This window comes from Stigmatopora argus, chromosome 11 (assembly GCF_051989625.1).
Source record: "Stigmatopora argus isolate UIUO_Sarg chromosome 11, RoL_Sarg_1.0, whole genome shotgun sequence".
Classification (NCBI taxonomy): Eukaryota; Metazoa; Chordata; class Actinopteri; order Syngnathiformes; family Syngnathidae; genus Stigmatopora; species Stigmatopora argus.
The window spans coordinates 15,724,534-15,749,805 of record NC_135397.1 but is presented as its reverse complement, the minus strand read 5'-3'; the positions used below and the strand labels follow the sequence as shown (position 1 = coordinate 15,749,805).

Genomic DNA, 25,272 nt, shown 5'->3' with positions numbered 1-25,272 from the left:
AATATGTTTTGGTGTATATTTGTCAACCAAAAAGTTGAATGCTCTTGGAATAACAATGAAAATCATTGTCTCTAACATTTCAATGAATGTCTCCTTTCGCCTCTCTTTCACAGCGCTCTCTTCTGTGGAACTGGTAACGTCGCCGAAAATGTGATTCAGTCTGTTCTTCCATGCCAAGCTTAATAACCCCAATTGCCCAAATGGCCTTTCAATAAATACTTGAAATAGAATCTATTTAATCTGTCTATCTAGTGGAATTTTCTCCAGTCATTTCATCAAATGCAAATTGAGACTTTATTACTACACTGCTTCTCAAACATTTGAGACAAAGTGCCACTTCCTGACCTAATCTATAAAGACCAACCTTAAAATTCAGATTGAGGTATGTCTAAGTGTTAAAAAATGATAGATCATACACAAAAGATGCAATTTTATATGGAAAAAAATATTACAATGTCATATTGCAATTTAGAAAATATTAATAGAAGTAAAGATACAAAAAGATAGAAGAAAACAAACATTGTCTTACAACAAAAGGAGTGCATGCCATCTACTGATTAACATATAGACAATTAATTCATCATGCCAAATACAAAAAAAAATCATGCTCTGAGGATAAATTGCTACTGGCCCATTGTACATAACCACTAGTTTCAACAAGATCTGTTCAAGAAAGACTGAGGAGTAAGACTTCAAAGTTAATGACCAAAACAAAGAACAACAACAACTACTTGAGTAGTAGCAACTTGGCAGGCCTCCAACCTGGAAAACTATTTATGAAACAAACAAAAATTATGTGTGTGTGTATTTGGAAACTTTGCACTAAAAACATTTTTGTTTATGAGAAAAAACCCAAAATATTTTTAAAAAGATTGATTGGTTGGTCAATAGATAGATAAATAGTTCTGTTCACCATTTCACAGCTTCAACATTCGCGGCTTCTATCTATCCCGGTATTTTATATTAAGTATCCAAATAAAATATGGGCGTGATAGTTGATTTCCCCCGATCTCCACTTATTGATATTGTATGAAGAATAATAGGGATGATCCTACGTCGCAGTTTTTCGATTATCGCGGCAATGTCTGTTCTACAGTATCCGTAAAATTCGACGGAATACTGTAGGTAGTTAAGTAGGCTAGGTCAGTAGATAACGCGATAGATGTATTATTCTTGATTTATTTAATGATCTTAAACACTAAAATTGGGAAAACAAAGAAAGAAGAAACCTGGCTATAGTAACTGAGAATATTTGTTAAACAAGGAGTTTGAAGGGAATAACTTCATTACAAAAAAAATTATCATGCTACATGGCTACCTTTGCTATGTTATTAAACCATTATTACCATCACATTCCAGGGTTTTAGTCAACAAGCTACAGGAATACTTGTTAGTGTCAAGAGCTGTCAAGACAAGGAACAAGTAACTATTACCCCTATGCAGAGACGTGTCATTTATGGAAACACAAAACCAGCAATAAAATACATGGTGAGATCACTGCTTTCACCTGCTAATTGGAATGCAGAATGCGTCACATATATCTGTATTTCCAAAGTCTTGAACATGTGCATTTGTGAATGTGTCTGCAGCACACTCATTAATTTGTCGGTGGCCTTTTGCTGGTTTATGAAGTCCTGATTGTGTGTCATTGTTTTGGCTTCATTTGTTTAAATGCACACCCTATAATCATCCTTGCAAATACACAGCTTTAAAAAGGCGAGCTGCCATTTTCATCATGGTGCTAACAAAGTCTATTTGAAATTACTCTGAGCAGAGCCATCAGCGCTCACACAATACCAATCAGAGGATGAAACTCTTCACTTCCATGCTTCAAGACTGACTTCATTAATAATATTAATAAAACGGGCAAAGTGAATGTGTGGGCTCAGAGGTGGCGTGGGGGCTGTCTTGAAATCTTCGAAAGACATCCGTCTTTGTCTCACAGTCTTGTTTCTCTTTTCATTATTGGCTCATTGAAAGTGACGGCTAATGACAAAATAGCAGACTAATTCCTGTAATTATGTGTATTTGTCAGGGAAAATTTCCAAATGACAGCACTTCCTTTTCTCTGCTCTTTAAGCCAGTAGCTTTGGGGGTGGCATTATTACTAACAAAGCATTTTATAGACCAGTAGTGAAGTAGTTGAGGTATAGATGAAGGTGGGAAGGGGAAGAAAAGTACTCCTCGGGAATGCTTACACAACAAATGTAACCCCTGGCCAGTGAGCTGTTAGTGTCATCTTTAAGAGCAATTTCATTCGAAATAAAGAAAATAACGTAAGTGATATACACAACAAGGTGGAGATGTCCAATAATGAGGCAGTAACCTATGCTACGTACATTTTAGTTAGGTTACAGGTCCTGCAAAAATCATTGATCTGTGATTTTCATTTAGATAAATGAATTATGTTTGAAAACAAGTGCTGAAAACATGGGCAAAAGTAAAATGTGGATATAATATTTATTACCGACCATCACAATTTCCTTACCTTAACTTGGTCTATTTTTCAGACAACAATGTACAAAAAGACAAAATGAGTCAGTCAAACTGTTATTGTCCCACAATACCATTGGTTAACCAATTGCAACTTTGCAGCCACCAAAAGAATGAATGGAGGTGGGGGGGCAGCGGAGTGGAGGATCATTTAGAGTTAGTGTGTCCCCCGATTACCGTAGCAACTGCACTTTCGTGATGGCTATTCCAGGAAAACTAGCTAAGCCTATGCAACCTCCTATCCCTGTCCGCAGTCTGCTTCCACAAAGACACACTCCTACACATCCAAACTACAACAAACTTTGCCCTGTGATTGGTTGAGTGACTCTTTAGCGCCACTGTTGTAAAAATAATACATTAAATGTACAAATGTAATACGGTGATGTGTTTTATGTCTTGTTCAACTGGTGCATCACTGTTAGAAGTTAAGTTGAGTTGTATTGCAATTAAAATACAGTACTATTGGATATAAATAATCTCTCATCTCATCTCATTTTCTGAACTACTTTATCCTCATTAGGGTCGCAGGGGTGCTGGAGCCAATCCCAGCTGATTCCGGGCCAGAGGCGGGGGACACCCTGAATGTGCAGTGCACAAGGAGACGGACAACCATGCACACTCACACCCTTACCTAGGGGCAATTTAGAGTATCCAATCCGCCTACCATGCATGTTTTTGGAATGTGGGAGGAAACCGGAGTAACCGGAGGAAACCCACGCAGGCCCGGCTGGGAAGAACATGCAAACTCCACACAGATGGACATGACCTGGATTTGAACCCAGGATCCTAGAGCTGTGAGGCTGACGCGCTAACCACTCGTGCCACCGGGCTGCCCGGTTTTGTATTATTTAAAGTAAAATTAGCTGCATAAAGTCGTAGGGCACAAATTGAGACAGACAACATTCACAATCACACTACCCCCAAGTGGAAATCAATCCCACGCTTCCCGCAGAGAAGTTAGGCAAAAGAACCACTGCACATAGACCTGGTGGCATAGACCTGTAACAGTCATTCCAAAACCATTTATATTCCAGAATTACTCATAAAATCAAACCCCCTGGACATATTTTCCATTAGAAAAAGTCAATAGAATGTAGTAGTTAATAGTCTAAAAATAACATTTATTTAAGTAGAATTTTAACAAATAACTGTCATTTAATGGGTGGGAGATTTCACTTTTACGCTACTTACCAAATAAAATGAAAGTAAATATTTTTTTTAAAGTTTTTTTTATTTGTAATAATATCTGAACCGTTGAACCCAAAGTCTGACCATATTCTTACCGGGACTGAAAAAGCACTAGAGTGAAGTAATGAGATGAGAGGCAAGAGATTAGGAAGTGTTTACATACCTAAGTACGCTATAAAGTACTGTGTATGTATTTCTGTTGTGACATGGTAGGGCAAAGTAATGCATTGTTAAGAGCAGTAATAGATAACATCTTATTTTTCCCTAAAATGCAGGTAAAAGAAGAAAATCTTAAAGTCGCCATTACAGACAATTATTTCCGTTTTTTCATGGTTGTATCGTCATCGTTGGCAGAGTTACAGACAGATATGTGGTAAATAAAAGACGTTCTGCAAAAATATCACAAGATGGCAGTGTGGCTTTACACTCACAAGCTAATGAGGAAATCATTTCTCATCTCATCTAATTTTCTGAACCGCTTTATCCTCACTAGGGTCGCGCGGGGTGCTGGAGCCTATCCCAGCTGCCTTTGGGCCAGAGGATTGGTGGCCAGCCAATCGCAGGGGCACAAGGAACAAACAACCATTCACGCTGGCAAACCTAGGAGCAATTTAGAGTGTCCAATCAGCCTAACATGCATGTATTTGGAATGTGGGAGGAAAGCGGCGTACCCGGAGAAAACCCACGTAGGCCCGAAAACTCCACACAGGTGGACCGACCTGGATTTGAACCCAGGTCCCCCACTGTGAGGCCGATGCGCTAACCACTCATCCGCCGGGCCGCCCATGAGGAAAGCAATTCTCTACCAAAGGGGCTAATAACTAATGATTCAATGGAATCCGTGATTGTTCAGTATTTCAAAATTCTATCAATGATAAATTGGTCCCTTAAGTTTCTCTATCGCCTGCTTTATATATTGTTTGCTTACTATATTGTAATTACCCACGTCTCCACAGGAGGAAAGAGGGGAGTCAGTGGTGGCTCTATTGGGTTTATTGAACAGCTGCAAAACGGCAAACACGAATAAACTGAAAAATAATTCTACGGGGCTGGTCCACGCCACAGTTATATACCACTCCACTCGCTCCCCTCCCCCTTGCTCACCGTCCACCAGTCCTCGCTCATGAAAGGGACGTGCATATTTCTGGACATCACACTGCCCCCCTTTTACAAATCCTCTTGCCCGAGGTGTCAACAACAAAATCTTCGAACAATGGTCTTCTTGCCCTCCGTTTTAGCCGGTCTTGAACAGAAATATGACCATCGGGTAACGCACTTGCGGTGAAGCAGGAACAGGGGAAGCAGGGACTTCCTTAGAACTTCGAATCACAACTTGTTCCTGAGCCATTGGTGCATTAAATCCCAACTCAAAAAATGGAACGCTATTGCCCCTGTATGCAGGACGACTTTCCTGCCCTCAGGGGTAACCGCCACTCTGTGTTTTCCTCCAAGCCATCCAGTGGTCTGCCACCACACATAACATATACTTATTCCACTTCTCCATGAGAGGAAAAGGCCCCATCACACCACAGTCACTCATTCCATGTGTGCTCCTATCACTTGCTGCTGAAGATGTGCATGCGTCTATTCCAGGAGACCCTTGAATGCCGCACATGAATCATCGTCTTCAATGTCCCGTTGGTGCTGTCCCCAGTAGAATCCTTGGCACAGCCGCCGAAGGGTCTTGGTGCTTCTAAAGTGACCAGAGCCCTTGCCCCCATGACATGCTAGGGATCTAGGTACTACAACTTGCCAACTTCTTTCACCGGCTGGCTCTTTCCAATCATGCGTAGCACTGAAAACTTGCTCCACAGTCCTTTCGTGTTTGCAGATAGACCCACCACGCTCTCCCATGGTGGACGACAGGCAGGCAGAATCCACTCCTACACTGCTCGAGAGCCACTCAGAACTTGAGCTCGTCGTCTTCCTCCTGTGGCCACCCACTTTCCAACATCCATTGACTCTAATGTACAGCAGGATGGTCTATCAGAAGCACTGCCCTCCAGCAAGTCCATCTCTCATACGTTCTGCCGGTCACGGGAACTGCAACCATCCACAGCACCTAGTCTCCTCAAGAGCGCATCATCATTGGCATGCTTAGCCCCGGCCCAGTGAACCACACTGAAACTGAATGCCTGAAGCACCTCTAGCCAACATGCCACTTGACCTTCAGGTTCTCAGAAGGACATCAGCCACTGCGGTGCAGCATGGTCCAACCTAATGTTGAAAGGCATACCACACAGGTAATATCGGAAGTGTTTAACAGCCAGGACAACTGTCAACAGTCTGCGCCTAGTCAAACAATAACGTTTCTCATTCTTATTGAAGATACGGCTGAAATAGGCCCCCACCCTTTCACCGTCAGGCCCCTGCTGCGACAGCATGGCTCCCATGGCCACATTGCTCGCGTCCATGTCCAGCATGAATTGGAGGACTGGGTCTGGCTGTGTGAAGAGAGGGGCATTGGTGAGCACCCACTTGGGGTTGACGAATGTCTCCTGAGTTTATTGTCCATATGAAGGGTTAATTGTTCTGCAGGAGCCAAAACTAAGGGAGTAATGCAGAAAAATCCCTTATCGAACCTCCGAAAATAAGATGACAGTCCCACGAAACTTTCGAGCTGGATCTGGTCTTTTGGAACCGGCCAGTCCTTTATTGCATGAATTTTGTCCTCCAACGTGCTGATGCCCCTGTAATTCACTTTGTGCCCCAAGAATTCCACCTCTTGCCGTAGGAAATGACATTTCTCGGGGTGAAGTTTCAGTCCACCTGCTACAATCCTTCCATCTCAACACCAGTCTCAGGGAACCCAACGCAGTCTGGAAGGACTTCCCGTGGACAAGGACCTTTTCCAGGAAGACCAAGCATTCCTACTTCCAGATGTCCACAGGCACTGGTTCCAACAACGTTAAAAAGCCCAAAACTCATGACCTTGAACAGCCAGTGCCCTCTTGTGGTGCAGAATGCAGTCTTTGATCTTGACTCAGGCGTGAGGGGTAACCTGCCAGTATCCACTGCGCTGGTCGAGCAATGAGAACCACACATATCCGAATACAAGCTCTAATGCCTCATCCACCCGGGTATCAGTCCTATATTTTGAATATATCACAAACGGAAATGTAAATTTTGAATATATCACAAACGGGAATGTAAATTTTGAATATATCACAAACGGGAATGTAAATTTTGAATATATCACAAACGGGAATGTAAATTTTGAATATATCACAAACGGGAATGTATTTTTTGAATATATCACCGGACCCATTGTTTTTCCCTTAATTCTGGACTGATTAATGCAAAAAACACGTAAAAAAAGAAAGCCATTTTCGGACAAGGGCGACGGCATACCCCATGACGTCGCCTGCAGCTTGCACTTTGAAACATTTCTGGAAAATTCCACCATCAGCTCCGCGGCCCTACCGGCCGTCCAGTCCGCTGAGCAAGCTCTATTTTCGTTTAAGGGCGACGACGTCAGCCCTAAGGTCACCTGGGGCTTTAAGTTGGTAAATATTGTAAATGAGCAAAATAAAAAGTGAATCTAAAATTTTCACACCACATTTCAAACGCTAAATCTAACAAAATATTGCTGTCATTTTCAGCTAGTGCTACTATACAAATGGCGCCCATAAGAATCTGACAGTGAAAGGTTCTATATGGTTGGAATACATTTTATTAAATGAAATCAGCAGACAACAAAATGAAGCAACTAGTGATAATCACCAATTTAAAAAGGAACAAAAAGAAGTACATACATTCAAGAGTGACTGAAATGAATGTAGGTTAATTCATGTCGTGTTTACATGTATATTGTAAATAGCGTATAGAAGCTACAGTACTTGATTTACAGATTGTGTTTCTACTTTAAAGACACATCCATTTGCAGTTTTTCTAATTTAGCAAACAACAATGGGCTTACAATAAAATGTTTCTGCCTTATACAAATTGTGTTGTTCAGTACATGATTCCATTACATATTTTGTCAGAGGTGCAGTAGAGAGTGATGTGGTGGTCAACAAAGAGTTTCCCACAGTTGATCCCACCCAACATATTTTAGGCAACCAGCAGCAAAACTTGCTGATGTTGATGTTGTGACATGCAAAACATGTATTGCAGAAAGTAGTTGGTAACTGCTATGTGCGCTGCTTGTTAATGGAATGCACAACAAGCCAGAATCAGTATTAGTATTCAATTATTTAAGTAAGAAATTGACTTAATTGTTGAAAACACAGAAGCACAACATGGGTTATATTACTACAGTGCAAGTGTACTATGTTTTCTGCTTTTCACAGGGGTTGCCATTTTGTTTTGTTTGATTGAAAGATATGACTACAAGGAGACAAATGTAATAGGATACCTTTAAGGGTATCCTCATTTTCAGCTATATATCCTTTTAAAACCTGTAACACATTTTCCATTAATCTATTTATATCCCCTTTGAAAAATAATCACAAAATGTGACAAAAATAAGGTGCATTAATAGATAATTTGACAATAGCAAAAAAAATAAACATGTATAAATGACAGAGAAAGTCATGTGATAAAAATTGGAACACCATCTATTGTCTTTACAGTATGTGTTCCCATGTATCCTTGGTATGGCCATAATACAATCAATCAAATTGTAGTACAAGCTTCATAGAGCTGGTTGCTGATTGTGTCTTGCAATAATTGAGGCAAACTAGAGTACAAGTGGAGATGCTGTTTTAACTTGTAGGTAGTTTCAAAGTAAAGTTAATTATTTGCAATCTAAATTCTGTGATAATATTGAGCAACATTTATGTAATAACAACAGAAACTACAGAATTCTTTCTCATTTAGTAGAATACTATAAATGACACACTGGCAGCAGTTTTAAATTCTATTTCAATATATTCTTAAAAGAAACATCACTGAAGTTTACATATGTATGTCTATGTATATGCTAATGAGGACAATTTTGCAAGGCACAGAAATGTTTTAAAAATTCACCTGTAGGCAAGTTCAAAAAACAATGTTGAGATGCGGCAGCAGTGATTTTGACATTAAACATGTCAGGTGGTATTGACTGATAGTGAAAGTATTTATAACAGATACAGGATACCTATTAAAAATTCCAATAAGAAACAAAAAAAGGCAGACGGGGCTGAAATGCGTGAATACTATTCACTTGATATACTTGACTTATATTTGACGTATTGGGCTATTTCCCAAACTATCCACACTGCTATGATTTTTTGTCCCATTCTCACTTTTTAAAAATAATTTCCCTACTTAAATATTTAAAAACATTAGACAAATGTTCATATCTAGTTACCCCAATTAAACATTAAGTGGAGTTATTAAATTGTGCATTTATTCATAAGAGAAAAAAATCTAAACCACAGGAATTTGTCTTATAAAGCAATTCCCCACCTTGCTTAATCATGAATTTAAGTTGGCATTTTTTGGGAAAGCTGAGCTTTGTCTCACTGACTACTGCAGGGGTCTCTAACTCCGGTCCTCGAGGGCCCCTATTCAGTCTGTTTTCCATGTCTCCCTCCACCAACACACCCAAATCAAAAAATCAGGATCCCGATCAAGCTCCTGGACAGCTTGCTGATTAGATGATCATTTGATTCAGGTGTGGTAGGGGAGGGAGATATGGAAACCAGACTGGATAGGGGTGGTACCTAGTGCTGAAGAAGAAGTGATATTTCACCGTACAAGAAGAATGATGCGCCGGATATTATACAAGGCTGAGAAGAATGACATCTTGCCTTTTCCTGTTTTGTTGCGAGTAAATTTCCCATCGCGCACATCACCTTTGGAGAAAGACCAGGCCGAGTCTATTCCAGCTTTGTTTGGATTTTTGTCACTGTTGAAAAGGCCCCCTAAGCATCCTGGGCCATCTAAGACAGGCCCAGGAAAAAACGAAACATGATGATAGTGACCGAAAAGTGACGTTGCCACATATGCTAAAGGTGTAGTACATTATTCTGGCATAAATGAATCTACTGTGCGTAATGCCAAGAAAGAAGAAGCGAACATACGAAATACGGCAAGAATATCCTTTTCCAAGGACACCAAGCGAATGGTAACCACTAGGAATGAAAAATTGAACCAGCATTATGCGAGATTTACGCCGTAGATACGGCCGTTAAAATGGGATGATGCCAACACACTGCTCGAAAGCCACTCAGAACCCCTTACGAGGTGATGAGTACCTCGTTGAAATGATGCCATCGGGGAGTAAGGAAGAAGAGGCAGCGGACGGAGAGACCAACCGCTACATCTTGGACCTCTTCACCATGCTGGTGGACCTCATGAGAATTTATTTTTATTTATTCGCAGCATACAGGTCGCCACAACACGTGTGCATTTTCAGTGGGGAAGAGCGTTCCCTTCCCGTGTCTCACTCATTTATGCCGCAATGGCATTCAACGCCTTTAGCATATCAAGGAACGTCAATATTTAGGAGGCGCGCAAAGATTTTGTCTGTCTGTGACGTGACTCAGTGGCAACTCTGCCTTTCTGGTCAAAAGTGAAATGGTATTAAAAGTTGGAGAGTGGTGCATTTTTTTTAGGTGTATTCAACCAAGGACAAAGGACTACATGTTTCGGCTTAAACACAATATATTGAATTTTATTTAAGTACCCAATTAAGTAAAGTAAGTAAAGCTATTACTTTCCCACAAAAGCCCAGATGGTTCTGAATATTATTTTTTCTCAATAAAAGCCACATTTACATTAACTGCGTCAATGTATCATTAACGCTTTCTCTATAATATTTGCATTTGTTTGATGATGATAAACATTTCAATAAGGACATTTTGCAAGAACAACAAAAAGAGAATTTGAAATAATTTTCCATGGGTTTGCAGTAATTGAAATATCAGTACAAATCAATTACGGCTATCTATTTAGAAGAGGTAGGATGCTGACTACATGCAAGTTAGCGGCGTGCTGTGACATTCTAAAGTGAATGGACCTGGAACGAATGAATGATCTGCTTTCCCAGCAAAACATGTCACAGTGGCTTTCGAGTGATGCTGGACGATGTGCCTTAGTATGTGTGAAAGCACGGATAGACTCACTCTCTCAAACTTGTGCATAAAGCTACTGAAGCTAAAGCTATTGACACAATGCTAAAAATCTGTACAATATTTAAATACTGTATATACAAGAATAAATACATTTTACTGTTGGCCAAACTAAGACTGATCATATACGAATGGCCAAATTATATCAATTAATTTCAAGCTTAAACAAAAATGCAGCCAGTGCAAAAGATCTGATAGTGTGACTAGTGTTTGAGATTGCTGAATTTATTGCCTATCGTTGAATAATTTCACAGCTCTTGCCAATAGAGTGATGGCATTTACTATTCCACACAAGCTCACATTTGAAAAAATTACACTGACAATGAAGAAATTTGACTACATACTAATAAAGACAGTGTTTTAGCTAACCTTTGTTTTTGCTGAAGATTATTGAATGCTGCATTTCCCTTCAATTCTTCTTTTTTATGCCTACAGAAAGCAACAGCTGTGGATGAGTAGTTTATGTTGTAGTAGTACATGCACTTGCCTTTCATGCGAGCTGTGCAGTAGGATTCCTAGCCAGTACCTCCTTTCTTTTTACTGTAGCTCTCGAATGCTCGTTGTAAACCCGACGAATGGCACGGTTGCATTAGCACGGGCATTTGGCCTAAAAATGTGCTCAACAAAAAAGAGTGGCTATGTTAATTCCTTTAGTGGTATTGAAAGAACCCTCAGTACGTAACACAATGATTGTAATACTGTACAAGCCCAGTGTGACCTTGACCTTATTAACATGACAACAATATGAACGCTTGGCAACAAGGATGACCCGTTTCTCTTTTCGGCTTCGTTTACCTAAAGCTGCAGTGCAGAGCACAAAGACCCCTATTACATTCACAGCATCAGTATTATTTTCACTGTACTTAACCCACACATTTTTTTTCTTTTGAGATGTTACGCTTTTGTGTCATAATAACATTTAGCTACGAAGAGATTAAGCATAAATAGGACATCCATTTGATTGCCAGCAATGTGTGCTGTAAATGGTTTAAGTGATAGGTTTGATTTCATAGTATAATACGCTAAATTTCTGTCAGGCTCAATTTAGAATATTTGAATATTCTATTAGGTGTGTGTATTATTTCCATTTGTTCCCCAAAAATTACCAGAAACTCACTGCCCTCCTAATGGCTGAGGAAGTCAATAGTAGCTTTGACTGTGCGGCCAGTGGAGACATCTACTGCCATAGCCCTAATTTCAGTGTCACCAAACTGCATGAGTGTCTGGATCTCACGGCGTGGGGCTGCACTTTCTGTGCCACTAACATCCAAGCGAAGTGACCCACACTTCTTGACGCCAGACTCACTGATGAATCCTACTGTCTCCTTCTCTGAGCAGTAGATGTGAATGACAATGACCTGCTGTGAGGGCTTGGCTGGTGTGTAGCTCCGTTTTATATTCTCGCCGAGAGCAACTGACTGGTCGGCAGCGATGAAAGTGTCAAAGACATCGGTGCACCAGCGAGTTCCATCCTTCACCAGCAGCTTTTCAGGCGGATGTTTACCCTCTACAAAGCGATTGAGGACACCAACACCATACGTAAGTGGGGAGCGGCGAATTTTGATGATGCTGGGGTCCAAGCCAAACAGCACTGCGCCCTTCAAAATGGTAAGGCCGACATCGTGAGGGATAATTATACGGCTGCGTTCCTGAAGCATGTTCTGGACAGCCTGTTGTAGCAGAAGGGATTCTGCAAAGCCTCCCACGAGGAAAAGGAATTTGATGTCACTGACTTCTGGTTTCTCAAAGAGCTCATCTGCATGGGAAAAAACAACAACTCTAAATTATTGATAAATAAAGCTCACACCTAGTGGACAAGTGGTTAGCGCGCCAGCCTCACAATTCTGTATTCAATCCCAAGTGGATCCTACCTGTGTGGAGTTTGCATGTTCTTGACAGCTTGCATGGGTTTTCTCCGGGTACTCCGTTTTCCTCCCACATCCCAAAAACATGTATAGTGGCCAAGTTGAACACTCTAAGTTGCCACGAGGTATGAGTACGAGCGCGAATGTTTGTCAGTCTCCCTGTGCATTGCAATTGGCTGGCCACCGAATTAGGGTGGCCCGTGCCTAGTGTGCATAATTAGCACACATGCATACTTTTTTATATGCAAATGAGTCACTCGAGATACGAAAAAGATCCAAGATGCGAAATCCCCCCAAAAGTAAATGCATTTCCTTATCCGTTATTACATTTTGAAAATGTCGCGGATGCATTAATTCTCATTTTAAAGACCTGCTACCCCCTACTGGGCTCTCATTTCATCGCTCTCATTCTATCTCTATAACGGACGCGGAGGGAACTATTTCACCAGTGCAGCACACATTTTCACAGGGATTTTGGGCCAGTATATTCATTTTAAAACATTAACAAATAATTTTCTTTCATTTTTGTGTTTCTCGCATCTTTCATACAAAATTGGGACATTGTGACCAGTGTTCCCTCTAAGCTGCGCGCGTGCGCAATTGCGCACTACTCTCGTCTTCTCTGCGCAGCAGCAATCATATGGCGCGCAGTAAAAAAAAAATCGGATTTTTTTTTTTTTTTTTTTTTTTTTTTTTACCCCTTTCCCCATGATGGCGCCGTTTAAGCGGCAGCCAGTGGCAGTAGCTCTGTCCACTTATGTTTTTCGTGTTTTACAGCATGTTTTACATGAAAAATTAGAGGGAACATTGACATGCACCTGCTTGTGGCAGGTGTGATACTGGTGTGCCCATAGCGAGCAATGATGATGTCGTGACCGGATGATTCGCCTAAAGACGTTTCGCCGACGGACGTTTGACAGACGGACAGGTCGCCGAATGGACGTTCCGCCGAACGTTCATTCGGCGACCTGCCCGTCTGTCAAACGTCCGTCGGCGAAACGTCTTTAGACGAATCATCCGAGTACCGATGATGTCGCTCACACTGGTACTCAGTGCGCTCAGGGAGGTTGACTTTCTGCTCAGACCAACGAAAAATTAGAGGGTACATTGATTGTGACCAATTTTAAAGGGTTTAGTTGGCAGTTGTGTGAGGATCGACCGTGGAACGAACTAGAGAATTTACATATAAAGTACACCTCTACTTACGAAATTTTCACGTACATATATATATACAGTGGTACCTCGTCATACGACTGCTCGTCATACAAAATGCTCGTCTTACGGGGGAAATTTCGATCAAATAATTCGCCCGTTATGCGGTCAAAATTTCGTGATGCGACCAAGCCAGGTCTTTTTTGCATATCTTTCGTGTATAACAATATTTACGAGCACGGAACTAATTAATTCAGACGAGTTTCTCATACGACCAGGAAACGCACAACGCGCATGCAAAAAGAGGGCTTTCTGGGTAATGAAGTGTACTCCTGCACACATTACTCATATGCAATGGCAACCTTTCTCAGAATAAAACTTCATTACCCACAATCACTACGTGGGAAGCTCAGCTATGTCATTTCCTGTTATTCGTTCCTTAAAGACTATTTCTCGTTGGCAAGTGGTCGTGAGTTATACTATTGTGAGGACATTTGTGTGCATCATTTTGGGAATATTTTGAAGGCAATACAACAGCAAACAGTCCATCGATAGCGAACGTGAGTGAGGGTGGAGGCGTGGCAAACCGCCAACCCGGCCAGAACAAAGGTAACAAAAGATTACAACAAAATTAGAATTCAGTTTTGTGTAAAGTTACATTAAACGTATGTTTGAGTGTCTGTATATATTAATCCAAGTTAATTTAAATTTGTTTGTTCCGTTTACGAGTGCGTTGTCGTGGGAAAAAAAAGGAAACCCTCCTCCCACGCCCCCAAACGTCTCTGTCTCCCGTCGGCGAAATCTGCCCAATTTTAGTTAGATTAAACACATTTTATTACTATTAAACCACTAGTTATGTGTTACTATGTTAATAGATGACGAATTAGAAGAAATAAAAAAAAATTCCAATCCAATATCCTGTTTTTGGTGTTTTTTCAGAGGGCTGGAACGAATTAATTTGTTTTCCATTCATTTCAATGGAAAACGTCCGCTCGAGTTACGAGAATCTCGTCATACGAGCTCAGTTCCGGAACGGATTAAGCTCGTATCTCTATATGTATATATGTATGTATATATATATGTATGTATGTATGTATGCATATATATATATATATATATATATATATATATATATATATATATATATATATATATATATATATATATATATATATATATATATATATATATATATATATATATATATATATATATATATATATATATATATATATATATGTCTGTCTGTCTGTGTGTGTATATATATATATACAGTGGTACCTCGAGATACGAGCTTAATCCGTCCCGGAACTGAGCTCGTATGACGAGATTCTCGTAACTCGAGCGGACGTTTTCCATTGAAATGAATGGAAAACAAATTAATTCGTTCCAGCCCTCTGAAAAAACACCAAAAACAGGATATTGGATTGGAAAAAATGTTTTATTTCTTCTAATTCGCCATCTATTAACAAAGTAACACATAACTAGTGGTTTTATAGTAATAAAATGTGTTTAATCTAACTAAAATTGGGCAGATTTCGCCGACGGGAGACAGAGGTTTGGGGGCGGGGGGGTTCCTTTTTTTCCCACGACAACGCACTCGTAAACGGAACAAACAAATTTAAATTAACTTGGATTAATATATACAGACACTCAAACATACGTTTAATGTAACTTTACACAAAACTGAATTCTAATTATGTTGTAATCTTTTGTTACCTTCGTTTTTCGGGTTGGCGGTTTGCCACGCCTCCACCCTCACGTTCGCTATCGATGGACTGTTTGCTGTTGTATTGCCTTCAAAATATTCCCAAAATGATGCACACAAATGTCCTCACAATAGGATAACGCACGACCACTTGCCAACGAGAAATAGTCTTTAAGGAACGATCGCGGGACCTTTCCTAAGAAAGAATAACAGGAAATGACATAGCTGAGCTTCCCACGTAGTGATTGTGGGTAATGAAGTTTTATTCTGAGAAAGGTTGCCATTGCATATGGGTAATGTGTGCAGGAGTATACTTCATTACACAGAAAGCCCTCTTTTTGCATGCGCGTTGTGCGTTTCCTGGTCGTATGAGAAACTCGTCTGAATTAAGTAGTTCCGTGCTCGTAAATATTGTTATACACGAAAGATATGCAAAAAAGACCTGGCTTGGTCGCATCACGAAATTTTGACCGCATAACGGGCGAATTATTTGATCGAAATTTCCCCCGTAAGACGAGCATTTTGTATGACGAGGTACCACTGTATATATGTATATACACACACATACATTTACACCGTAAAACCTCTCTTTGAACGGCACCTCTAATAAACGGCACCTTGGTGGAAGAATTGAAAAATAGAACGGCACCCTCTAATTGAACGGCACCTCTAATTGAACGGCACCCTCTTATTGAACGGCACCTCTAATTGAACGTCACCCTCTAATTGAACGGCACCTCTAACTACGGGAAAAGTTTGAAAAATAGAGCGACATGCCGGTGAAATAGGTTTTTCTCAACTTGAGAAGGTGGTCAGATGGCAAGAGATTCATACCGTTGTCACATTAGCGATGCCACCAAGAAGCAATTGAAGAAGCTCCATTTTGATGTGGCCGTGATTCCAGGAGGCTGGAAAAAACGTGGAAAAAAACATCCTGACATATCTGACATAGGATGTTTTTTCCACGAAGTTGGAAAGTCTGATTTGTGCTGTTGTAATGGTGGCTGCTTCCTCCTCAACCACCTTCTCGTTAAATTCCTAATGTATTGCCGAGTGTTAAAATAACTCCTGCTACGTTGAGAGTTCATTTTGGTGCCCCTTGACCAACTCCTCAATGTCCTCTTTACTGACCACTAGCCCTATCGTCTGCCCACGCGACACAATCTTCCCCACCGCAGGCTGCGGTTTAAGTTGAGGCTCGACTGCGAGTCTGTCGAAGGCCACAGTTTGCTCCAAGTATAAGTTCAACCACACAACAACGAACGGCGGTCAAAAAAACATTAGAGAATCTTGAAACATGAAGAGTTGTTGTCGACTGGCACTCGGCCACAGATTCTTCCAAGCATAAGTGCAAGCACACAACGACGGTCAAATAAACATGGATAGTTGTTGTGAGACTCCCAATGAGAACCCAGTAGAGTGTAGGGAAATTCCAAGATGCAAGAACCAATACATCTGCGACAATTTCAAAACAAAATAAGGAAGAAAATCTATTGACATAGTGGAGCGAGTGGTTAGCGTGTCGGCCTCGCAGCTCTGGGGTCTCCCAGCCTGGCCAGGCCTGCATGGGTTTCCTCCGGGTACTCCGGATTCCTCCCACATTCCAAAAACAAGCATGGTAGGCTGATTGGACACTCTAAATTGCCCCTGGTTATGGGTGTGAGTGTGCATGGTTGTCCGTCTCCTTGTGCCCTGCGATCGTCTGGCCACCGATTCTGGGTGTCCCCCGCCTCTGGCCCCTGAGACAGCTGGGATTGGCTCCAGCACCCCCTGCAACCCTAATGTGGATATAGCGGTTCAGAAAACGAGATGAGATGTATTGACGTTTGCATTACTTGGATATTGTTTTCGTATCTTGAGGCACTCATTTGCCTCTCAAAAGGTTTCGTAACTGGAATATTTCATACCTTTAACAAAGCATCACTTGAAAATGTTATGACGATAAAATGAAACAAAAAGGTTATACAAATAAACAAAAAAAGTGAATTACATTGATTTAAGAAGTGAAGAAGTTTTAAAAGTAGCTTACGTAGATGCTGAATAATGTGGTCGATTGTGGGCTTGAAAAGGGAATTCATCGCTTCAGGACTCATTCTCAGCATCCCTTGTGATGACCATTTAACAAAATCCACACTAAAGAGAAAGGAGAAAATCGTTTATCCACACCATTAAATATAATAATAAATAAAAATTTAGAGGTACATTTGCGAAGTCCATCTAGAGCTGTTGCTCTTTTGCCATTCAGTCACTTTATTTTGCCACAAAAGAATATGGTATATGCTGGTGCTCTGTTCCCCAAGCACACGAGAACACAAGTATGGACAGAAATTACCATTGTTTCGTCAGCCTGTATGTTTGCACAATATACTTCCCTGTTTTCATTTTTTCTGTCTCTTATCATTTTCATTTTGTTATGTGCCAGTTATCACGTGATTGGTTTTGTTGGGGTTTTTTCCCCACTGTGACCTGTTCCTGTGATTGAGCATTGAATTCACCTGTCGTTTACCCACCCGTGCTGCATCTCCTGCTCGCTACCTCTCGTGTGACACAGGTATTTCTGATTGTCTCTTCAACCCATGTCTGACTATTTGAACCCTCTGTATTTATCAGTCTTGGTCGGATGTCTGTTTGTCATGTTCATGCTACTTTGTTACTTTTCCTGATTTTTGTATCCTGGTTACTTTTAGTGAATGTATTTGTTAATGAGTGAAATTCACGTCTGCACTCCCCATCTTTGCCTGCTTCCCTGCAATTGGGTCCTACCACGTTTCACGCTCTGAGAACTTAACACTAATATTCTTTAGTATTCTCCAGTCTATAAGTCACACATTTAGTCATAGTTTTTCTGGGCCTGCGACGAATACTCAAGTGCGAGATATATGTATTTTTTTCTCTCTAACTAATGACACCCTGTAATGTTGCTGTTTTAGACGAGATCATGGTAACAGATGCCGATTTATCCTATTGTTACTTTGGTTTCTGATAAAATTAAATTTTGGCCTCTCAAAAATGTGACTTGTACTCTAGTACGACTGATACAGTTGTGGTCAAAAGTTTTCATACACTTGTGAAGAACATAATGTCATGGCTCTCTTGAGTTTCCAGTTATTGCTACAACTCTGATTTTTCTCTGATAGAGTGATTGGAACAGATACTTCTTTGTCACAAAAACATTCATGAAGTTTGGTTCTTTTATGACTTTATTATGGGTTAACAGAAAAAGTGATCAAATCTGCTGGGTCAAAAATATACATACAGCAACACGAATTAGCAATCTTGGTGACTTAGAAAGTTGTGTCAGTGAAACGAGCTTCATAGCATGGCCTCTTAACTTCTTGTGAGTGATTATGAGTGACTACAGCTGGTGACTTCTCTGAGGCCATTTAAATAGGGCTCATTGGATGGAAACACCAACAAACGCTACAATGGGAAAGTCAAAGGAGGTCAGCATGGATCTGAAAAAGCAAATCCTTGACTTGAACAAGTCAGGAAAGTCACTTGGAGCCATTTCAAAGTAGCTCCAGGTCCCAAGAGCAACAGTGCAAACAATTGTTTGTAAGTATAAAGTGCATGGCACTGTTTTGTCACTGCCACAATCAGGAAGAAAATGCAAGCTATCACCTGCTGCTGAGAGAAAATTGGTCAGGAGGGTGAAGATTCAACCGAGAATGACCAGAAAGCAGATCTGCCAAGAATTAGAAGCTGCTGAAACACAGGTGTCATTGTCCACAGTCCAGCGTGTTTTGCATCTCCATGGACTGAGAGGCTGCCGTGCAAGAAGGAAGCCCTTGCTCCAAAAGCGGCACCTTAAGGCTCGACTGAAGGTTGCTGCTGATAACATGGACAAAGATAAGACGTTCTGGGGGAAAGTTCTGTGGTCAGACAAAACAAAAATCGAGCTGTTTGGCCACAATGCCCAGCAATATGTTTGGAGGAAAAAAGGTGAGGCCTTTAACCCCAAGTACACCATGCCTACCGTGTCAAGCACGGTGGTGGTAGTATCATGCTGTGGGGCTGTTTTGCTTCCAATGGAACTGGTGCTTTACAGAGAGTAAATGGGATAATGAAGAAGGAGGATTACCTTCAAATTATTCAAGATAACCTAAAGTCATCAGCCCGAAGATTGGGTCTTGGGCGCAGGTGGGTGTTTCAACAGGACAATGACCCCAAACACACATCAAAAGTGGTAATGGAATGGCTAAATCAGGCTAGAATTAAGGTTTTCGAATGGCCTTCCCAAAGTCCTGACTTAAACCGAATTGAGAACTTGTGGACAATGCTGAAGAAACAAGTCCATGTCAGAAAATCATCAAATTTAACTGAACTACACCAATTCTGTCAAGTGGTCAAAGATTCAACCAGAAGCTTGTGGATGGCTACCAAAAGCGCCTAATTGAAGTGAAAATGGCCAAGGGACATGTTACCAAATATTAGCGCTCCTGTATGTATATTTTTGACACAGCAGATTGTATCACTTTTTTCTGTTCACCCATAATAAAGTCATAAAAGAACCAAACTTCATGAATGCTTTTTGTGACAAAGAAGTATCTGTTCCAATCACTCTATCAGAGAAAATCAGAGTTGTAGAAATAACTGGAAACTCAAGAGAGCCATGACATTATGTTCTTCACAAGTGTATGTAAACATTTGACCAAAACTGTATATTGTATTTTTTTCTCTTCATTGTTTATCCTTTGGCTGGTGCGATTTACACTCAAGTATGACTTATAGTATGAAAAATATGGTATTCAGTCACCGCTGTACACATATGCTGGCCAAAATATACTGAAAATGCAGCCAATCACCCTTTGTAGCAATAAATGTTATTTCTTTCAGTTTGATATACACAACTTACCGTATTTTCTCGCACATAAGCCGTATTTGTAACTAAAAAAAAATAATGACTGAATCAAGGGTACGGCTTATATGCGCACAAGACTTGCATCATTGCTATACTCTATTTCACCAGGAGATGTTGACAAATTAACATTTACTATTTGTTAGTTATTTTCAGTTTTGCAGTAAGAAAACAACCATTACTGGATGAATTACTAACTTCCTTTTGATATTGACCCTAATTATTTGTTTTTGATTCATACAGTATCTCAGAAATACCACGTGCGATGATTTTCCCTTCAAAGCAACATTTGTACTCCTATTAAAGCCATGAATGTGGAGGTGGCGGCTTATATGTGAGAAAATACCGTAATTGTAAATTATATGCTTTGGCCTGAAGTTTGTGAAACTCTGTGCTGAGCTGGGTATACGTACTTGCTTTTGCGTAGGGCGTGTTCGACACTGTGGCCCCTGAACTTCTTGTAATAGTCAATGAAGGAGAAGGGCAAGTTAATATTTAGGGGATTGGACCTGCCCGGCGCTGCTGCTCGTTTTCGAGACTCAAAGGCAATCATTAAGTCCACCCAAGCGGCTGGCCTCTTGATTTTGAACTGATCAATGAAGTCCTGGCCAAAGATCTGACAAAGCAGCTTCTCGAATTCATAGTCAATCCCAAGAGAGCCATATGGTCCACCTTTAGGGGAAAAATGAGTGAGCTGACTAAAAAGCCAGATAAAACAGGTAGAGCAGAATATATAAAAAGCAGGTGTCAATCGTTACCAGAGGCCTTGTAAAGCTCTTTCAGATGTCCTTCTGGAAGACGGATCTGATGGACAGTAAGATCCACCGTCCCTCCGCCACAGTCAACCACGACATAACGATCACCTGCATTAAAAATGTTATTTGGGATGCATTAACCGATTATGTAAGTAAACAAATATTTCAATCAATGTTTTAATTAACTGACTAATCTAATAACAAATATGTAATGCATTGCCGAATAATTTTAGATGTAAAATAAGGATCGTGTCCATGGAATAAAATTTATTTACTCTGACCCCCCTGAAATATCGCGGCTTCAGCTTTCGCGGTTTCACTACATCGCAGATTTTTTTGGGGGGGAATTTTATTTATTTTTTCTTTGTAAGTACAGACGCTCCCCTACTTACGAACATTCAACTTACGAACAACGGTACATACGGACATGTCTGCAAATTGCGTTTAAGTCGAAAAATGTTCGTAAGTCCAATTTCGTATTTTTTTCCGAGTAGTGCTTCTTTCCGCCGCTAATACGCCTGGAGCTGTGAGGGCTCAGTTCACCCAGGATCTACCTTCTTCGTTGCAATGCGGAAGTGCGTGACGTATCTCCAGTGCGCAAAAAACCTTTTTCATTTGTATCATTAAATATCTCGTGCATCCATTATTGAATATGGTTGGTAAAAAGTGAAAGGCTTCTATTGAGGGAGTTGCAAGGAAGAGGCAAGCCATTTCATTTGAAACGAGTGGCAATAATAACGAAGCTTGATGCGCGTGAGAGTGGTGAGCGTTGCACATATAACAACTTGAATCGTTCGACCGTCAGTACCAATTATAAACAGAAAGATCGAGCAGCGGGACCCAAATATTGAACGTTGCACAAAGTTTGCAAATCAATTGAATGATGCCATACAGTGCTACCGCATCATTTATGATGAAAAAAAGAAGAAAACTGTGCAATCGTCGTTAGATCGCTTCTTTCGGCCAGTTTCTAATACATAAATCTCTCTCTCTCTCTCTATACAGTACTGTACATATTCTCTCCATTTTATTAAATGTTTTTTTTCAGTACAAACCAATGCATGTTACTTATACAAGCCTTAAACATACAAATGCACTTATATAAACCTTCAATATACTTATATAGGCCTTAAACATAAATTATAATACAAAATATAGCACTGAATCAACTTACAAAAAAATTCAACTTATGAACAATCGCTTGGAACCTAACTCGTTCGTCAGTAGGGGAGCGTCTGTACATAAAAATATGAAAATCCACGCTGAAACTCGCAAACGGAAGCCACTCCCTTCTCCTCCGCTTGCTACTAGGACTCAGCACTGAAGTAAAAAATAAGAAAAATAAAAAATAGGGGTGACCCTACTTTGTGGTTTTTCGTTTATCGGCCATGTTTGGTCTACATTAACCGCGATAATCGAGGGATTACTGTACATCCATTGGGGAAATGATTGTACTTTCACAAAAATACAGTAATATCTTGAGATATGAGCTAAATGTGTTCCGGGACGAGCTCGCATGTCGATTTACTTGTATCACAAATGAATTTTTCCCACAGAAATAAACTAAATACAAATTAATTCATTCCCACCCTCTGAAAAAACACCCCAAAAACAGGATATTACAATAGAAAAACATATTTTTATTGGTTCTAATTCACCACCTACTAAAGTAAATACCTATCTAGTGGTTATGATCTCTCATCTCATCTAATTTTCGGAACCGTTTTAAACTCATTAGGGCCGCAGGGGGTGCTGGATACAATCCCAGCTGTCTCCGGGGCAGAGGCAGGGGACACCTTGAATCGGTCGGTGGTCAGCCAATCAAAGGGCACGCAGGTCCGGGAGAACATGCAAACTCCACACAGGTAGATGTGACCTGTTTTTTTAACCCAGGACCCTAGAGCTGTGCAGCTGACGCACTAACAACTCGCGCCACCGGGCCGCCTGTGATTATGATCTTCATTACTAAAATGTGACATTAGTCATGAGAGAGAAATAACAGGAGAGAGTGTTTACAGGCGTGCTCGTAACAGAACATAGACTTTAAATGTAACTTAAATAAACTTAGATTACTACTGACTCACTTAAAAATAAGTTTTAATGTTATGTTACACTAAATGTAAACCTTCTTGTGCAATAACCGAGGCAAAAATCTTTGCCTATAGGCGGAACTTCCTGCTTCTTCATGAGTCAGAACCGAGTGTTCGTTTCGTCCGGTTAGTTTTTTTTTAAATTATCGAACCTGCCACGACTCGCTTTGAAGGGTTATGCCGGTGTCTTTTTCAGATGCTTGCTTTTCTTTCAAGTCCATGTAGATTCTGCTGGCTTTAACGACTCGGTTACGCTAGATCCAATAAAGAAATGCAACCTGTACACTAAGTGCTCCTGGATATCTTTAGGCGAGGGAGATGCAGCAAGAGAGAGACAGTGCGCTGTTATCATAAGCAACATCTCGCGGACTTGGCCACCAGGCTGTCTCGTATGCTCATATCTTAAATTTGTCTCGTATCTCAAGGCAAATATTTGCTCGGAATTTTCCTCGTATCTCAAATTTTCCATATAATAATAATAATAATAATAATAATAATACAGACACTCCCCTACTTACGAACGAGTTAGGTTCCGAGCGATTGTTCATTAGTTGAATTTGTTCGTAAGTTGCTCAGTGCTATATTTTGTATTATATTTATGTTTAAGGCCTATATAAGTATATTGAAGGTTTATATAAGTGCATTTGTATGTTTAAGGCTTGTATAAGTAACACACTGGTTTGTACTGAAAAAAACATTTAATAAAATGGAGAGAATACATAGAGTACTCTATCCATACATTAGAGAGAGAGATTTACTAGAAACTGGCCGAAAGAAGCTATCTAATGACGATTGCAGTTTTCTTTTTTTCATCCTAAATGATGCGGTAGCACTGTATGGCATCATTCAATTGATTTTCAAACTTTGTGCAACGTTCAATATTTGGATACTGCTGCTCGATCTTTATGTTTATAAATGGTACCGACGGTCGAACGATTCAAGTTGTATTCGCGTGCAACGCTCACCACTTTATCACGCGCATCAAGCTTCGTTATTATTGCCACTCATTTCAAATGAAATGACTTGCCTCTTCCTTGCACCTCCATCAATAGAAGCCTTTCGCTTTTCACCAACCATATTCAATAATGGATGCACAAGATATTTAATGATACAAATGAAAAACGTTCTTTGCACACTGGAGATACGTTCACGCACTTCCGCATTGCAACAAACTGGGCAGAGGAAGGTAGATGCTGGGTGAGCTGAGCTCTCACAGCGCCAGGCGTCGGTATTAGCGGCGGAAAGAAGCACTACATGGAAAAAGGCGCGCAATACAAAATCGAACTTACGAACATTTTTCGACATAAACGCAATTTGCAGACATTTTCGTATGTACCGTTGTTCGTAACTCGAATGTTCGTAAGTAGGGGAGCGTCTGTAATAATAATAATCGGACATAGGCTCTGTCATCATCATTGACTCGATGTATCGAGTACCTGGAGAAATCCCACACAAGCCCGGAGAGAACATACAAACTCCACACAGGACAACCGACCTGGATTCGAACCCAGGACCCGAGAAACGAGAGGCCGACGAGCTAACTAACTAAGCTGCCGCCGGGCTGCCCTGTCTTCTTACAAACAAACAAAATGCGTTTATAAAACATTTTAATATGCCTGTTCTGTCTCACAAGATAGGACAGAGCTAGAGAGGCCGTAATCATGACAGACAATTAGTGGTTTTTGAAAATGTTTCTTGACTTCCATTTTTTTCCACATTTTGGTTTTGTAAAACTGTAACACAAACAATAATTTCTACAATAAAACACTTAACACAAAATTACAGTTTGAGTGTCACTGTCTAATTAATTCAAGTGATATGTAGATTTAACAGGTGGAATAAACCTAATTTGCAGCAGAAAAACCAGCAAGAGCATGGAAAGAATGACAGCCAGGTAAAAGAGACACTACCTTCTTCCAGCTCCGACCAAAGTTCCCCTATGACATTTTCCACCAAAAAAGTGCGACTTTGTCGGTTGCGCCGAACATGCTCCTTGTTGGCTGGTTGTTAAGAAGAGAGAATTTTAGTGAGAGTGATAAGAAATGGCAAGCTGTGTCACACAAAGAGTGAAAAGAAAGGTGGGTGCTTCACATACACAGGAA

The 25,272-nt window shown here is 40.5% G+C and overlaps 2 protein-coding genes across 4 annotated transcripts in view; one reads left to right on the top strand and one right to left on the bottom strand.

Annotated features, from left to right (window-relative positions):
- The window catches only part of LOC144084664 (inactive pancreatic lipase-related protein 1-like), a 29,399-nt gene extending 21,263 nt beyond the window's left edge, over window positions 1-8,136 (top strand). Inside the window, exon 13 of the mRNA XM_077613294.1 lies at window positions 114-8,136. Within this exon, the coding sequence (XP_077469420.1) occupies window positions 114-183 (70 nt within the window). The 3' untranslated portion in view covers window positions 184-8,136. The remainder of the gene's footprint in view (window positions 1-113) is intronic.
- The window catches only part of hspa12a (heat shock protein 12A), a 57,772-nt gene continuing 39,837 nt past the window's right edge, over window positions 7,338-25,272 (bottom strand). For 2 of the 3 annotated variants that reach the window (XM_077613290.1, XM_077613291.1), the window contains exons 9-13: window positions 25,081-25,170; window positions 21,084-21,188; window positions 20,739-20,997; window positions 17,497-17,600; window positions 7,338-12,498 (exon numbers count right to left, since the gene is read on the bottom strand). In XM_077613290.1, the coding sequence (XP_077469416.1) occupies window positions 11,867-12,498; window positions 17,497-17,600; window positions 20,739-20,997; window positions 21,084-21,188; window positions 25,081-25,170 (1,190 nt within the window). In that variant the 3' untranslated portion in view covers window positions 7,338-11,866. The remainder of the gene's footprint in view (window positions 12,499-17,496; window positions 17,601-20,738; window positions 20,998-21,083; window positions 21,189-25,080; window positions 25,171-25,272) is intronic. The other variant, XM_077613292.1, reaches the window with a different exon arrangement.